The sequence below is a fragment of the Onychostoma macrolepis genome, chromosome 16 (genome assembly GCF_012432095.1).
Source record: "Onychostoma macrolepis isolate SWU-2019 chromosome 16, ASM1243209v1, whole genome shotgun sequence".
In the NCBI taxonomy this organism is placed as follows: domain Eukaryota; kingdom Metazoa; phylum Chordata; class Actinopteri; order Cypriniformes; family Cyprinidae; genus Onychostoma; species Onychostoma macrolepis.
Window position 1 is genome coordinate 25,641,835 of NC_081170.1, and position 16,783 is coordinate 25,658,617.

Consider the following 16,783-nt stretch of genomic DNA (forward strand, 5'->3'; position numbering starts at 1 on the left):
GTAATTGTTTTCTATCTATCTATCTATCTATCTATCTATCTATCTATCTATCTATCTATCTATCTATCTCTTTTTTTGGGGGCAAATTATCCCTTTAATGTGTAATCATTATTTAGCCTATATAAAGTTATGTTTAAGCAATTAACTAAGCAGGTACAGTATATGTGATAGCAACAATCAAAATAATATTTAAGACATTCAGCAACAAGAATATAATTTAGGGGTATTTAGGTTTTACATTTAAGGCAGCAGATCACCCTTTGTTCACAACTTGCCTCATAAAGCTTGCCAGAAATTAAATACATGTCAGTATCCATGAGGATGGAAATAACTCAGAACATCATGTTTCTACATTACATATGTTTCTACACATCTTTTGTATTAATGGATAAATAATAGGCTGAGAAGTTCAACACAAACCATCCCCACTTTTATCTACACACACTCCTTCAGCACTACATGAATCACCACTCAAAGCTTTTTAACTTTGTCATGCTCTTTAAACGGGGGTTTAAATCATTGTGGACCCATTTAAAAGCATTAATGAACCAGAACTCACCGGTGTCTGGTGTGTGTAAAGCCCTGCGTCTGTCCAGTCACAGGAATCTAAATGCACACAGTATTACAAGACTACTTCACCATTACTGCTGCTTCTTCAAGATCTCTAATATCCCAATGCAAGCGTCCACAATATATCTATCTCTCAGCTAACTCTCTCCAATACACACCAAACAACTCCTCCTCTTACAATAGCCCCACCCTTAAAAGCTTCATCATCCTCTGACTAAATCGTGCTTTCAGCCTCAGCCTGTCAGTGGAGGAACCTCCCGAGAATGAAATAGGACCTAGAACAGTACCTTGTGGTATTCTTCAGCCGACAAACTATAAAACCTTGTTTTTTAATCCCACTGGTAATATCTGTCATCAAAATTGATGTCAACTATAAATGAAAGTGCAAACTGTCCTGATTTAACAGAACATTTTTACATAGCTGAGGAAAACAGTCACATAATCAGAGCTGTTTAAAAGAATAGTTCACCCAGAAATGAACTGTCTGTCATCATTTACTCACCCTCGTGTTGTACCAAACCTACATGACTTGGTACACAAAAGAGGTTAGCTATTTTAAAGATGTGGTAACCAAACCATTTTGGTGTCCATTGATTTATATTGTATGGACGAAAAAGAAAAAAAAAATCATACCATAGAAAATCATAGATATTTCTAAAAACATTTTATTTTACATTCCACAGAAGAAAGAAAGTCACACAGTTTTGGAATGACATGAGGGTGAGTAAATGATAGCAGGATTTTAATTTTTGTGTGAACTATCCCTTTATTTCCAGGCTGGCCCTCTGTAAGATGTATGTCATTATACAGACACAACTATTGTATTTTTGTTACATTTATGATAGAAACTGGCAGCTGTGGATTCCAAAGCATTAGAGGATGAAATTTTGGTGATTACATATTTTGCACTTTCTAAACGTACTCTATATGTGATTAAATTAATTTGGAATTACAATATAATTAAATTGTTATGTTAGGATAACAACTGAGCTGATAAATATCTCTTTGTCACTGTAAAATACAATGATACAAAAACAAAAACAAAACAAGCAAACAAAAAAAAAAAAAAAAAAAAAAACAGTATTTTTCATACAGGGAGGGGCAAGGAATTTCATACATTTTAAAACATAATTTTAGTGCAATGTTTTATCACAAAAATACATACATTGCATGGCTAAATATGCATAAAAATATTGTAAATTGTGTTACAAATATAGTTTTGCCACATTTACTAAGATATTAATTACAGTTAGCCAATGAACAGCTTTCATTGTACAATTTATTGTAATGTTTACATCACTCCCGTTAAAATGTTCTTCCTAAGAAAACAGGAATTTCATCACTTGCATGTTCACACTGTAAATGTCAGACTTATCTAGTTGCTAGGATCTTCTGCTGCTATTTTCTGTTTTCGGTAGTACTGTGATAAAGTGGTAACAGGCAGCTTTACCTTAAGAATGTATTTCTACCCGATCGTTTTTTATTTTATTTTTTTAATGTAGTAGTGGTAGTAGTAGTACGATTCAGTCCTACTGAATCATTCAGTTCAGGTTTTGAATCGAATGAATAAGACCAATAAAACCATTTATTTTAGATGATACCCACGTGAAGCCAGTCTGACAAAACATTTTACAGCCTAAATATTAAGCTGTGAATTATTGCACTACAATATCTGATTCTAATGCTGCAACTGAAGTTTCCTTTACTCTCTATGATTCTATAACAGAAGCCACACCTCTCAGCCCTCTCTCACCCACTGGTCTTATTTACTCACAAGTTCTTCTTTAGGGCACCCTACAACCGTTTTTTCCTCCCAATGCACACTCACAGATTAAACTTTTGGGTGAACGCTCGTTTCGAAAAAATATAAGAGTGAGAGTTAAAATTCATCGCTTACCTCTCTATAGCGGAGAACAACCGTGTCTTATTCACTGTAAATGTGTGAATGTGTGTGTATGTATGTGTGCGCTGCTGCGCGCTGGACGCTGTCAGGATCCCAAAGTCTCCGCCCACTCAAACCAGACCCCGCCCACTCCAGGGCAACACCACCCCGTCACCAGCCACTAGCGTTCCGCGTTCTGGCCAGACCCCCGCGCGACCCAATGTGTGCGTTGAATAAGCCGAGCGCGTGACACGGCTCGGAGCACACACGGTTACTGCATTACTGACAACATGGCTGTGTGTACACACACACAAGCACGTTTAACACATAATTGCTTGCCCTTTACTGTTTAAACCCTGACGTTATAATATGTTCTCGGCAATTAAAATTGTCCCCACGAGCTCATGGATCAAGTTTTTTGAACATTAAATCATAGCGAATACGGTTTCTGTTATTTGGGTCGAATCGTGTACAAAAGGTCAGTGAGCTGTTTTCCCTTCAGCACGTTTTATTTGACTGTTTTCCGACTGTAAAACTACAAGTGAGGTTCCTTACAAAAATGACCACAGTAAGAATAGTTCCAGCTAAATATGTATATATCCTACAAAACAATAGAACAGTCTTGCCTAAAATGCAGTAAATTACTGTAATATGTTCCCATTATGTCTACTGGATAAAATGTCTTAAAACATGTAAACATTTTCAATATTTTTGACTAAATAATTTGGTGAATTTTACTTAGGCTTAAATGTTGATATTTTTTCCCATGATGTTAATTTCTAATATGAAAAACTTTGGATTCCCTTGTTGGAGGCATGCCAATGAGAATTTTCTCATCCTGTCCATCCCTGGAACAACACAGAGGGTATATGTAGTCCAAAAGGTTAATTGTCTAGAGCTTTTTCCAAATGAGTTTAAAAGTGAATAGCATACTGACAGTGAGCAGTAGTAGATTTCAGTAGTGTTGTCACACTGAGCTGGACTTTGTGTCTGCATGATATACTATTACAAACCTCATAAAAAACTCAAAACATTATCTAAAAATTAGTCCCATGTGAACAGTTATATTGACCAAGCTGTGCATGACCTATACTGATATTGTGAGTATGATGATTTCACTTTTTAGGCATGCAGAATGCGCAATCATTACTTGCAGTCTTGTTAAAGGAGCCGCCTCAGGGCTAAGGAGAATTTGTTCACTGGTTTAATACTGAGCGGTTTTCAAAGTCATTAATTTAGACTATAGTTAGTCAGTATCTAAAAAAAAGTTTTATGTAAAATATAGTCAGTTTCTAAAGAAAAGAAAAAAACACAGAGGTGCAAGTGCATGAAGAAAATTATACCCCATTTTATTTTGTTCATGCATTGAAGCACACAGAAGTCTTGTCTTGCAGACGTTATCAGTTTCTTTCTGTTATTGTGTCTCCTAGGTGAGAAGATATTTTTGAACAGGCTGATGGCATGAGAATGATAAGAGTAGCAATTAAATCCAAATCTAATAGCTTTGATTTTGTAATACATAATACATATAAGACAAGGCCACTGTAGAACTCATTCAGAGTCACAAGATTTTAGTTGGAAATTGTTATAAACTCATAAATAAAGGTTCTGTATGGAAGCCCATTTCCACCACTGAATTAAAAAAAAAAGAAAAAAAAAAAGGTTATTGTGTCACAATTCTGAGAAAAAATTGTTTATATCTTGCAATTCTGACTTTTTTTCTCGCAATTTTTACTTTTTTCTCTGAATTGTGAGATATAAACTCGTAATTGCGAGTTATAAAGTCAGAATTGCGAGATATAAATTCAGAATTGCGAGATATAAACTAGCAATTCTGACTTTTTTTCTCGCAATTGTGAGTTTATATCTCGCAATTCTGACTTTTTTTCTCGCAATTTTTGTATCTACTAAGCACTAAAGGTGCTTTGAAGAGGATAAAGTTTCTTCAGATTGTTCTTCATGCTAAACAAAAAGGTTTTTTTAGGGGTTAAGTGCTCTGACACAATCTGTATTGTTAAAAGCGCTATATAAATAAAGATGACTTGACTTGAAAGTAAAAATGGCATTGCTGTGAAAACTTTTGGAAATACACATCTCATCCTTCCACTTTGTTTACTTCCTAGATATTCTTGAGTTCCCAAACTTTTTTGTCAGCTTAAAATTTTAAGTTAATATTTTAATCATTTAAGAACACATTTGTATGTTTACGGTGCTCTGATGTCGATTATAATAGTAGACATAGTAGTATGTCTTAACTGTTCTAACATATAACCCGAATTCCAGAAATGTTGGGACGTTTTTTTAAATTTGAATAAAATGAAACCTAAAAGACTTTCAAATCATATGAGCCAATATTTTATTAACAATAGAACATAGAGAACATAACAGATGTTTAAACGGAGAAATTTCACACTTGTATCCACCAAATGAGCTCATTTCAAATTTGATGTCTGCTACAGGTCTCAAAAAAGTTGGCACAGGGGCAACAAAGGGCTGAAAAAGCAAGAAATTTTGAAAAGATTGCAAAGGCTTTGCAAATCTCATCATCTACCGTGCATAACATCATCAAAAGATTAAGAGAAACTGGAGAAATCTCTGTGTGTAAGGGACAAGGCCGAAGACCTTTGTTGGATGCCCGTGATCATCAGCATGATTCTGTCATTGACATTACTAAATGGGCCCAGGAATACTTCCAGAAAATCCGCAGATGCCAACTAAAGCTCTATCATGCAAAAAGGAAGCCATATGTGAACATGGTCCAGAAGCGCCGTCGTGTCCTGTGGGCCAAGGCTCATTTAAAATGGACTGTTTCAAAGTGGAAAAGTGTTCTATGGTCAGACGAGTCCAAACTTGACATTCTTGTTGGAAATCATGGACGCCGTGTCCTCCGGGCTAAAGAGGAGGAGAACTTGCAGCGTGTCATCAGCGTTCAGTTCAAAAGCCAGCATCTCTGATGGTATGGGGGTGCATAAGTGCATACTGTATGGGCAGCTTGCATGTATTGGAAGGCATTATGAATACTGAAAGGTATATAAAGGTTTTAGAGCAACATATGCTCACCTCCAGACAACGTCAATACAAAACCACATACTGCAGCTATTACAACAGCATGACTTCGTGGTAGAAGAGTCCGGGTGCTGAATTGGCCTGCAGTCCAGATTTTTCACCTATAGAGAACATTTGGCGCATCGTTAAACGGAAAATCAGGCAAGAATGGGACCAAATTCCAACACCAAAACTCCAGAAACTCATAACCTCGATGCCCAGACGTCTTCAAACTGTTTTGAAAAGAAGAGGAGATGCTACACCATGGTAAACATGCCCCCATCCCAACTATTTTGAAACCTGTAGCAGGCATCAAAGTTGAAATGAGCTGATTTTGTGCATAAAATTGTAACATTCCTCAGTTTAAACATTTATGTTATCTATGTTCTATTGTAAATAAAATATTGACCCATGTGATTTGAAATTCTTTTCATTTTATTCAAAAAAAAAAAACATCCCATCATTTCCGGAATTCGGGTTGTATAAAATGAATATTTGATAATAATAATAATGAAAAGCACTGTTATTTTATTTAATATAATTATATAATTATTAAGCTTTTCATCATCTTACAAACCCCCTGCAGTTCCCTCATGAACCCCCATGTGGAAAACATTGCTTTAGGGCAACGCACAACTGTTTTAACAGATGAAAGCTCATTTTAAAAGATTATATACAAATAAGTGCTTAGCCGTATAGCAGATATAGTATAGTTGGTCTGTACCCTATTTGACTGTAACTCAAATATGTTGACCTTTTAAGTTTAGTTACTTACCAAATATACTTTCAAACCTTTCAGTGTCTGAAATATCAAATAAACTCTCTACATGTACAGTACATGAGAAGGCCAGATTTGCATACCTGCTGATCCACTTCCATAAATGATTTTATAGTATTGATGCATCTCTAAAATATATCACTGTGACCTTTGATCTCATTTCTCCAGAGTTTGTTTTGCTGTACTAATGGCTTCCCCGGTTTGGAAGCAAACAGTCATTTTGCAGTTTCATAACACATATCAGATTGGCCACAAACGAGCCGGAATTCTGACCAACAGAGGGATTGTGGGAGGGGAAGAATTTACTGCCATCCGCCATAGAGGGGATTACCCCATCAGGATGAGGAGGAGCCTGCCCAGAGACACAGTGCTCTAACCTCCAGCCCACAACCCTCAGAGCACATGGGCTCTGCCAAAATATATAATAACACATTAATATAGGAAAGAGAGGATGGTTTATGATGCCGAATGGTAGTGCATATCAACAGGCCTCTCTTGGATACAAGGAATATTTTTGAAAGGGGACTTTTGCATTCACCCAAAATAAATAGACTATTAAATATGCACTTAGAAACTAACAAATTAGTGGGTCTAAATTGCAGTTTGTCAGGCATACATGTAAAAAAATGCTTGCATAATGGATAACACTTTTTATGATGCGGATTAAGAGAAACTGCAAATGATGACACTGGAGAGTCTGTCTGTCCTGAGTTGACTGTAATTAAAGGTCTATTAATAGCTTGCTGGATTTTATAAAACCATAATTAATTCCAGTTACAAGAAACTGACTTACTAGAATGTTTTTGTTAATCATGAGAGAGTTCTCTGATGTGGTCATCCATCATTGCCAGTAAAGTACCTTTGGTATACAGTAACCTCATAAATGTTAGTTTATGTATGGCTTTTGATAGAGGTCTGTGTGGGTATTAAGTTGAAGCCCTAATAAGACCATGAAAGACTGATCCAAACCTGACAGTTTTCGGTTCCCTCAGCCTCAAGTCAGGTAGACCTAAGCCTAAGCAGACCAAAGCTAATTATCTACAACTTTCTGTAAAACATCTGACTATCTGGACTGACTTAAAGTTGTTTGATTTTAGACAAAGTGTTTGCCTTTCTAGCAAGAATGCTAGAGAACCAATAATACTGTTACAGGAAGACATACTGTAACTGTAAGTTCCCACATCTTTTGGCATGTGTTGTCTGTGGATTGCACACAAAAAAAACAAAACAAAAACAAAATTGGGTGATTTCAATCCTCATCTAACCGTTTAGTGTATCTTATTTCAATCAGGCTCAAGGGAAAGTTGCTCACCATTATCGGCTGTATAATCAATCTTAAGCTACCAAGCCAGCAAAGGCTGCCCTGGAAAGCCTTTTCGTTCATCATATGGAGAATGCAACGGTTTCATGGCAATTGTCCAAACATATGCCCGAATCATTGTCAGAGACAGCTGTAGAACAAGACTAACAAGTTGAGCAATAAACGAAGACATGGTGCAAGAGGTGACAAACCAGTTTTTCCTGACAGGAGATGAACCTTCAGAATCATGTATTAGTACTTTAAAATGCTGTCCTGTTTGCTGGCAAGCTGTTTGAAATGAAAACCTAACATACTGTAAAACATATTGGGATTGGGTACCACACTGTTTAAAGCATAAACATGTAACACAAGATACATTTATTTAGGCATTTTGCTGACTTTTTACAATTAATTTTGCATTTGGGTTATTTTGAATCATCTGCATGTATGTCTGCAGCTTGGTGCTTATGTTTTATTTTACTAAGCTTAAAAGTTCAACACTATGACAATCATTGCAAATATACAAGCAATGCTAATGGCATCCAGACTAAAACAATCACATGAAGTGCACAATTTCCAGACAACATTATTAATCTGTTTATAAAATTGTAAAAAGTCTTGCAGCCATTTCTTTTAGAGTGTATGCATACAATTTGTCATTTCTCAAAATAACTCTGCAAGCAATGTAAACAGAAAGACTGTAAAATATTTTTTTATTGATTTACAAGTTTGATTGTTTGTGCTGCAATCAAAAAAAAAAAAACATTACAAAAGCATTATTTAAAAATATTTCCCTTACACTAATGCTTTAGTGTCAGATTTTAAACTTGCTATTAGTGTCAGGTATATTTTTACAAAATATCCACCTGTTGACTTATTTCCAAGTCATTTATTCAATGAGATTACCACTGTACAGGAATACAGTCATATAGTCTATAAAGCAAAATTTCAACAACATAAATACATTTACAACTTGTGTAAATATATTAAACAATTTATTCTAATTATAGTAGTGTATGATTTTCCCAATGGAATAAATTAAAGCTGAATTACCATGATAGCTCTAGATCACAGTTGTTCAGCAGACTGATAAAAAGGAATTGATTACATTATGTCCAATCATACAGTATCTTATAAGGCTTTCAAAATAATTAGTCTTAGAGAAAGTGCATTAGTATTGGTCAAATATACGGCGTTTGTATCTACTGCACAATGCTTCAAATTGTCAAGAGGCGTTCATTGTCAATATATACTTTTCTAGTCCACTTTTCTAATGAAAATAGATTGTGATATAATTATCAATATGTATATATTTGGAAAATAACAAAACATTTACAGAAACACCTTTATAATAACGATTAAATAAAAATCTCTCAGTGTTTTCCATTTTACCACTTAGTGTTCCTTTAAAAAAGAAAATCAAAAAACCACAGACTGCTGTGATTGGCAGGTGGATTCAATTGCAGCCCACCATCTATACTGTGATGCAACAGCAAATACCTGCATAATATATTCAGGTATAATACTGATAGAGATATAGAAGTCAGGCAGACATATGAAAAAAAGAAAACAACCTCAAAGCAGCATTAACAAAGAACTTCAATGTCATCATTAGAATGTCAGTAGGACATGAACTGCCTGAAACTGGGCAAATTAGTATTGGCACGGATGTGAAGCAGCATATCACTATAAATAAAGTATATTGTATTAGCATTATCTGCAACAGCATTAGCACAAATGCTTAAACACCAGATTTGGCGATGGGTAAACCCAAACGGTGATCCAGTGAAGGTTTCTAGTGTCCATAAGAAAGCGGTGATGTTGCCTGGATGGTTCCAAGTCTTCCATTCACTTGCCGTCTTGTCTGTGTGACAGGGATCTGTGTAATTGAAAGTCTTAAGTTGTAATGTTTTTGTCTTTTATTCAAGAAATAAATGTTTTAAATGCAATTTAATCTGTATGATGGTATTTCTGGTGTTACTGTCTTTGGTATTACCAACTGTCACAGAAACACCACAGACATGAATATAAAAAAAATCCTTAAGCTGCAAATTTTTTTGAAGATTAATGGTAAACTGCCAAAAGTAGTAAATTGATCTATAATCTGATTTTTGTTAGACATTTCCCCTATAAGGTTTCTCTGACACAAGCTAGAACTCTAATGAGCCTCTTACCTTCCTCAGTCGTTGAGCCCCAGAGCCTGAGCGAATGGCCTCCAGAAGAGCCTCTCGGGCCACCTCTGGGTTTCCTCCAGCAGGCAGCACTACAGGGGGCTTGACTGGAGCTGAAGGTGGAGGTGGGGGAGGACCAAAGGCTGGAGGTGGGGGTGGCACAAAAGCAGGAGAAGAAGTGGGAGGAGGTGAGATATCATCTCTCTGGACATTTCTGTCTTCCTCAAGATTCCTGAGCTGCTCCAACTCCTTAGCTGCTCCTGATTTGGTCTAGAAGTACAACAGTGATGTGGCATTTACAGTTAACTTAATCACAACCAGGCTGTATGTGAATTATTATTATTTTTTTTTGAAAAATGAGCAAATAACATTATTTTTAAACAGTTTTCCCCAAACAATGGGTTAAAGTTTGATGCACTGTGATGTGAATTTGCAGCACTGACCAACAGAAGTTGGTTGATTTGCCAGTGACATTCAAGCAGTGACTAGTACTACTCAGCCACTTCTTTATAATGGCACTGTTCAAGAGTGCTACATAAAAAAAAAAAAAAAAAGACATTCTTGCACGTAACATCCAGTCTATCCTTTTTTGCCTGCAGAATCTCACAGTACAAACGTAACTGTAAGTCTTAGTGTGAAAGTAAGTGTTACATTAAACAACAACAACAACTGAAAACTCAGTTATTTCAATAAGAATCAGGTTCAAGATTATGCAAATTCCCTGCATTGACTGACAATGGATCTTTTTTCCCCACAAAAATTCACTAATTTGACCACACCTTGGGGTTGAAAAGGGGCAGAAAATATCTGGTAAATTTCTGTAAACTTTCCAGAATTTTAGGAAACTTTCCAGGATTTTTTTTGAAAACTTTTGGCAATTTTCTGCCCTTTTTCAACCCTACCACATCTTGAGTGTCACTAATATTTTGTTTACCTTCTGCAGTCTCGCAGAGTTGCTTGGAGCTCTTAATGCTGAAAGAAGCACTGAACGCTCATTGTCTGCATCATTGTAAGATGGCTTCCTAACTGTGCTCTTCGTAGACAAGTCAGACACCTGAACAATGTGAAAAGCAAGACATTAGACAGATTTAATACATTCAGATGTTCCAAAAAGCTGATACATTTACTTCCATGCTGTGATTCACCGTTTACCTTTCTGAGCCGTTCAGTGCCCTCTCCAGACTGTATGGCCTCCATTAGCGAGTTATGGATAGAAGTTTCCTTCTGTACAGGCTTAAAAATAACAGGCTTGAACTTCTTAACCGGTCCAAACAAGTTGCCCTGGTTTGTTTCAGATGGAATCTCAGATTTGTGTAACTCTGGCTTCTTTGTAAGTGGTGGACGTGTGGTGTCTGTTGGCGTCTGTCTGGCAGAGGTGTCTGGGAACTTATTGATTGATGTGGCTTCTTCAGAGGAAGATTCCATGGGTTTAATGTGAGCAGACATATGTGTAGAGGGCTGGATTTTGTTATTTAAGGGATGTGAGTCCAGAGATTTGGTTCTGTCTTCCCCGTGCAGAGTGCCTTTTTCAACACTGTTTATTCTCTCAGAACTTGCTGGCTTTTCTGCAACATGACTGAGGTAACTTTGCAGGTGTTTAGGGTGTCCAAAAGAAGGCACTAAGTTTTCAGGGGGTTTGAAAGCAGTAGCAGGTTTGTGTGTGTTTGTAAGTCTAACCTCACTATTAAACTGTTGATTTACAGGTTTTTGAACACCAACAATGGACTCTGATGGCGCCTGCTTGATATCTGTTTTAGTGTTGGGAATGCTATTGTTTTTAGCAATGGCAGAAGCTACGTATTGGCTGGAGGTTCTTCTGGAGGGTATAAGAAAAGAGAAATCTCGCCTTTGAGCTGTTAAAGAGGGATTTTCTGCAGGTTCTGGGAATGAAGGCTTACTTGCCACTACAGATATGGGCTTCCTTTCCAATATAATGACCTCTTTGTGTGTTTCTTCACGAGGTGTTTCCACTGAAAGTTTAGAGACACCAGACACAATCGAGGGTTTGAATACATCAGTATCACTATTGTTTACTATGGGTCCCTGGTTGATCGTAGTTGATTGGTCTTGCTTCTCTGTAGTACTCCAGAATGCTTTGGCTTTGTCCAATGGGGATGTTTCTGTACTAGCTTCAACACTGGGATTGCCATTTATCTTTGGGCCAGTGGAAATGTGTTTCCGAGTAACCATGTTGCCCTGTTCATCAATCTTAATGGCACCTATGACTAGAGAGCCTGTAGGCTTGGTCTGAGACACAGTCGGTTTGGGAGGGATGACTGTGAAGGTTTTCATTCCAAAGCGAGAGAAGGAACTCTGGGTGATCTTACCCTGAGTTGTTGGGACTCTGGTAATAGGTGTGCTTTCCTCATAAGCAGTCTCTGTACTGAACCTTTGAACCATAGGCGCCGTCGTCAGTCTTTCGTCAGGAATCTTTTGAACGCTTTGAACAGTAGGACGCACAAAACTTTGGGACTTCTGTGATACTTTGTCTTTCTGACTCTTCAGTTCTTTAGTTACAGCTTTACTCTTAGTCTCAGAGATGAAGACAGCCTTCTGTTCCACAAGCTTAGTATCTTGTGATGGCTTCTCATTGGTTGGAGATGGATTCATGGTTTTCTCAATAACTTTGAGTGTAGTCTCTTGTGACTGCTTCTTTATGTCTGGGAATGGACTTCTTTCGGGGACAGACTGTTTCTCCTCTGTCCCGCAGGCATTGTTGTTTTTGTTTTCGATAGCTTCACTTGGTGCACACAGTTGGCTGGTGATGTTTTGAGAGCTACATAACAATGCTGCCTCGCACTCACTCGAGCTGCACCGGTCATCATCAAGAACTTCATCAATGGTTGTCACTGGAATGTCCATGTCAACAATGGACACAGGTATTTCATCATCCACAAACACAGATGTTCCTTCTGAGTGATTAATATCTAATATGCAGAAAAAACACAATTATGGAGTAAATTAGTCATAGGGATTCAAACATTGTTCATGGTATTATAGCTAAGCTGCCAGGAAACAAGTTTACTTAAATTACTTCCTGGAGTTGAATAACTGGTAGAAAAAAAAAAAAAAAGATTTTTAAAGGGTCATGAAACACTAAAATTAATTTCAACAGAAGTATGTGTGTTGATAATAGAACACAATGTTAGCACCCGTTCATTTGAATTGTTCACAGGATGTGACATTTTCTTACACCTATAGTACATTGATGACTCATCTGTGTCATAATTATTCACTACAGCACATGTTGATTTCCTGTAACAGACACTTTAAATTGTACAATCACATAGTAATTGAGAGACGTGTTCTTGGATCGAAATGTTTGTTTTCGGAACCTTAATGATTTTTATTCAATGAGAGTGAAATAGAATTGTCTTAATCAGAAGATGCTATTGTGTTGACAGTTTCCACTCGTCTATCTCCGCTCCACAGTTTACCTTAACCACTTTTGTAACATTTTTCAACTGTGGTGAGAACTAAAGGTATCATGACCCTTTAAAGTATTCATGAGAAAGCACAGCTAAGTGGTTAAAAGAGGCCATTTACCTGCCAGATTTGCATCTAGATCGGCCAGGGTAAGCTGAATCTGAGCAGTAATCTCTGGGTCTTCTTCATATCCATTTTGTCTCTTGATTGACTGATGTCCTCGCTGATTATTTCCGCTACTGAGAAATCAATAAATTATCTCAGTTGGTTGTGCATTTGTAACAAGCAAGTAAAAGAAAGCGACCAACTTTAGTAAAGCTGTCCCTAGTATATAATTACTCTCACAGTAATACTACAACATAAGAATAACAGAAATAGCATTGTTGTCTAATTACTGGATTCATTTGTGCCATCAGTGTAGCAACACAGTCTCACAGGGTCCAATATCAAATGGAGAAAAATAACAAATAAAAATGTCACGTTGACATTACAGTACAGGATCTACAGTGTTGTATCAGGGGAGGAACTCCTGTGTGCTCTTTGTCCTGTACTCTTTGAGATTTAGAGTAGTATTTATCAACAATAAGAATTCCACCTGTCATTTCTTAACTTTTTTTCTGGACTTGCCCTCTGAACTCTCTTTGCACATGGCAAAAACTCTCCCATTAATTAAAAACATTAAACATGCACCAGGCACTGCAAAATGATCAGGTGAGTTGATGTTATGAGAACACAAGCCTACAAAAATGTGTATTTTAACACCTTTGGAAAAGGCTGCTTTTAAAAATGACTGAGTGGAAAAACTAATAGCCCTTTCCTGGTAAAAAGGAAAAAGCATAAAAAGACAGTATAGAGCCCTATAGTGGAGACAGAGCCAGAGTGAGGAGCTGGAGGTGAGGCTTCAGGCTTTGGCGGAGACTCCACACACATACATCTGGATAGCAGTCAGCACTTTCAGCTCCATAAAGCAAAGTTTTAAAAAGCCAGACTCCTCAGTCAGCCCTGGAGGTACACCGGCTGGCTGGAAATGGATGAACGTGAGACTAGCTGAACTGTGGGAATAAATTGATGCTGGTAAACAGAGAGAATGAGAGAGATAAATCCTCAGCTCTGTCTCCACTCTGCCTGGAAGAGTTTTTTATTCCGGTCCAACGGAGAAATAAAAGTCTAATAAACGGATTGATCTTATGGAGTTCAAACAATGTGGGGTAGATCAGAGTAGTATTTACTCAGTGTAGTAAATATTAAACGACTGATGTTGTTTAAATGTAAAATATCTGACATTGTAACAACAAACAGCTGGTAGGGACTACAACAAGTTTTTTTCTGGGTTTGTGACATAAAAAACCCTAAAATTTACTTAAACCCTGCCCCCGGGAACACGCAGCAACTGGGGTGAGGTGTTGCACATGCAACTACCCGTAATGGTAAGTGGCATGACATATCCGGACAAAGTGCACTAGGTGGTTAGCGAATCACAACACAGTGGGCCAGCTAACCAATCTGAGCCCATTGCGAATTTCTGAGGGAGGGGCTTCATAGTACCAGGAAGTCAACAGAACTTTTTAGGAGAACAGAAACAGCGTTGTAGAGTAAAGGTAAAATATGTGAAAAATAATGTTTTGGTTTTTTTTTTTAAATGAAACATGAACACATGTTACAGTGCACCCCATAAACACAAGCAAGCCTTCGAAAATAGCTGATTGATCACTCCTTTAATGCACATTTTTGGTCTTACTGCACAAGAACACTTTAAAATGCTTTGCATCAGAGAGACAATAAAAGGGCACCTATGTCACAGAATCCCCATAATCTATACATAACCTGAGATATTTACTTTCTAATGGAACTCAAAGCTGTCTCATGCCATTGGTATGGACGCTATGGTAACATCTAGTTCAGCAATTGACATAGATCCTAAGGGCACAGACTGGGCATAAAAGGTGGAGCATATCTTGCTCCGGAGATTCATGAGGCGGAGGAAAGAATGGTTGCAGGATGACCGGCTGGTTGGTACGGTGGCCGGGAAGTGCAAAACAACATTACAAAGTGTGAAACACTTTTACGAAGCTCGAGACAAATTTACATTTTGGAAAACATTTTTACCTATCATAAAACACAATTACATGGGAAAAACACTTTTACCAAGGACGGAACAAATTTACATTTTAGAAAACAGATTAACAAGACGCAAAACACTTTTACCAGTCCCGAAACAAATTTACAATGACAGATTCTTCACGGAAAGGGAATGTACTGGTAAAAGTGTTTTGCGTCTTGTTAATTTGTTTTCTAAAATGTAAATTTGTTTCGTCCTTGGTAAAAGTGTTTTCCCCATGTAATTGTGTTTTATGATAGGTAAAAATGTTTTCCAATATGTAAATTTGTCTCGAGCTTCGTAAAAGTGTTTCACACTTTGTAATGTTGTTTTGCACTTCCCGGCCACCATAGGTTGGTCTCAAAAGGCACCTAAGGAAAGCAGTCCAGTCTGGGGTGCAAAATAGCTTTGACCATTCCAGGAGCAAAGTCTAAGCAAGAGAAGGCTACTGACAGGGCCTGCAGATATCCTACCCTTTTAAGAGAATTCAAAGCTATTAGAAGAGTCACTTCAGTAGTCAGTAATTTCTGCTGACTCTAATGGCTCAAGTGGAGCCTCTGATAAACCTTCCAGGACCATAGAAATGTCCCAAGAAGATAGGCTTCAGCCATTTGGCACATTGCAAGGAGAGCCCCCCCACAGTAGCTCCATCAATAGGTACGTGATTAGCAGAAATAGAGGCCACGTATACCTTAAGCATAGCAGGGATAACCCTGCTGAGAGGGACTCTTGGAAGAACTGTACTGTACTGTACTGTTCACACCATGACTAAGTGTAAGATGGGCCTTAGCCATTTGGCTGTGCCTCCCCACAGTCCTTGGGGACGGAGCTCTGGAACTCAGAATTATCTCAATAACCTCAGTTGAGAGACCGGAATATATAAGCTGGTTCCCCTCAGGGACCAGACTCAATCCTTCCAGATCTCTGGCACGCTTCCAGATTGACCCTAGCACTTGTGACAGAAAAGTCTCTCTGGACAGCAATCTCCCAAAGAGTGCTGTCCAGGAGAGAAACTAGATCTGAGAAGCAGACTCAGGCTGGCCAGAATGGAGCCACTAATAATAGGTAGGCTCAGTCTCCGCAAATCCTCGCTAGAATTCCCGGGAGCAGAGCTATCGGAGGAAAGACATACAGGCGAAGCCTCTGCCATGTCTGTACCATGGTGTCCAGCTCCAATGGAGCCAGAGGGGACAGTCGGTTTACTCAGAGGCAAGTAAATTCACAACCGCTACCTTCTCACTCTTCACTTCATGACCTCTGCGATATGGACTCCACCACCTGTGGGTGGGGTCGTCATTCCCTCAGCACCTGCCTCGAAAGGATGTCTGCTCCCAAGTTTTCATGCCCCGGAATGTAAAATGCCCTCAGGGAGACCAGTTTGATTTTTGCTCAAAGCAGAATCTGCTGCACCTATCTGAAAATGTGGCGCGAACATAGCCCACACTGGTAATTGATATAAGAGACCACCATAGTGTTGTCCATGCTGACCAATACGTGGTAGCCCCTCAGTTGT

At 38.0% G+C, this 16,783-nt stretch overlaps 2 protein-coding genes across 11 annotated transcripts in view; both read right to left on the minus strand.

The window, feature by feature from the left end:
- The window catches only part of grb10b (growth factor receptor-bound protein 10b), a 108,182-nt gene extending 105,621 nt beyond the window's left edge, over window positions 1-2,561 (minus strand). For 2 of the 3 annotated variants that reach the window (XM_058745871.1, XM_058745869.1), the window contains exon 1: window positions 2,468-2,561. The gene's annotated coding sequence lies outside the window, so the exon portion shown is untranslated. Of the gene's footprint in view, window positions 1-559; window positions 883-2,467 lie in introns of those variants that run through there. The other variant, XM_058745870.1, reaches the window with a different exon arrangement.
- A 5,710-nt stretch (window positions 2,562-8,271) lies between these two features.
- Window positions 8,272-16,783, minus strand: part of cobl (cordon-bleu WH2 repeat protein) — a 95,082-nt gene continuing 86,570 nt past the window's right edge. For 6 of the 8 annotated variants that reach the window (XM_058745900.1, XM_058745905.1, XM_058745903.1 and 3 more), the window contains 5 exons: window positions 13,293-13,411; window positions 10,899-12,673; window positions 10,681-10,800; window positions 9,750-10,016; window positions 8,272-9,454 (listed from right to left, as the gene is read on the minus strand). In XM_058745900.1, the coding sequence (XP_058601883.1) occupies window positions 9,371-9,454; window positions 9,750-10,016; window positions 10,681-10,800; window positions 10,899-12,673; window positions 13,293-13,411 (2,365 nt within the window). In that variant the 3' untranslated portion in view covers window positions 8,272-9,370. The remainder of the gene's footprint in view (window positions 9,455-9,749; window positions 10,017-10,680; window positions 10,801-10,898; window positions 12,674-13,292; window positions 13,412-16,783) is intronic. The other 2 variants (XM_058745906.1, XM_058745899.1) reach the window with 1 other exon arrangement.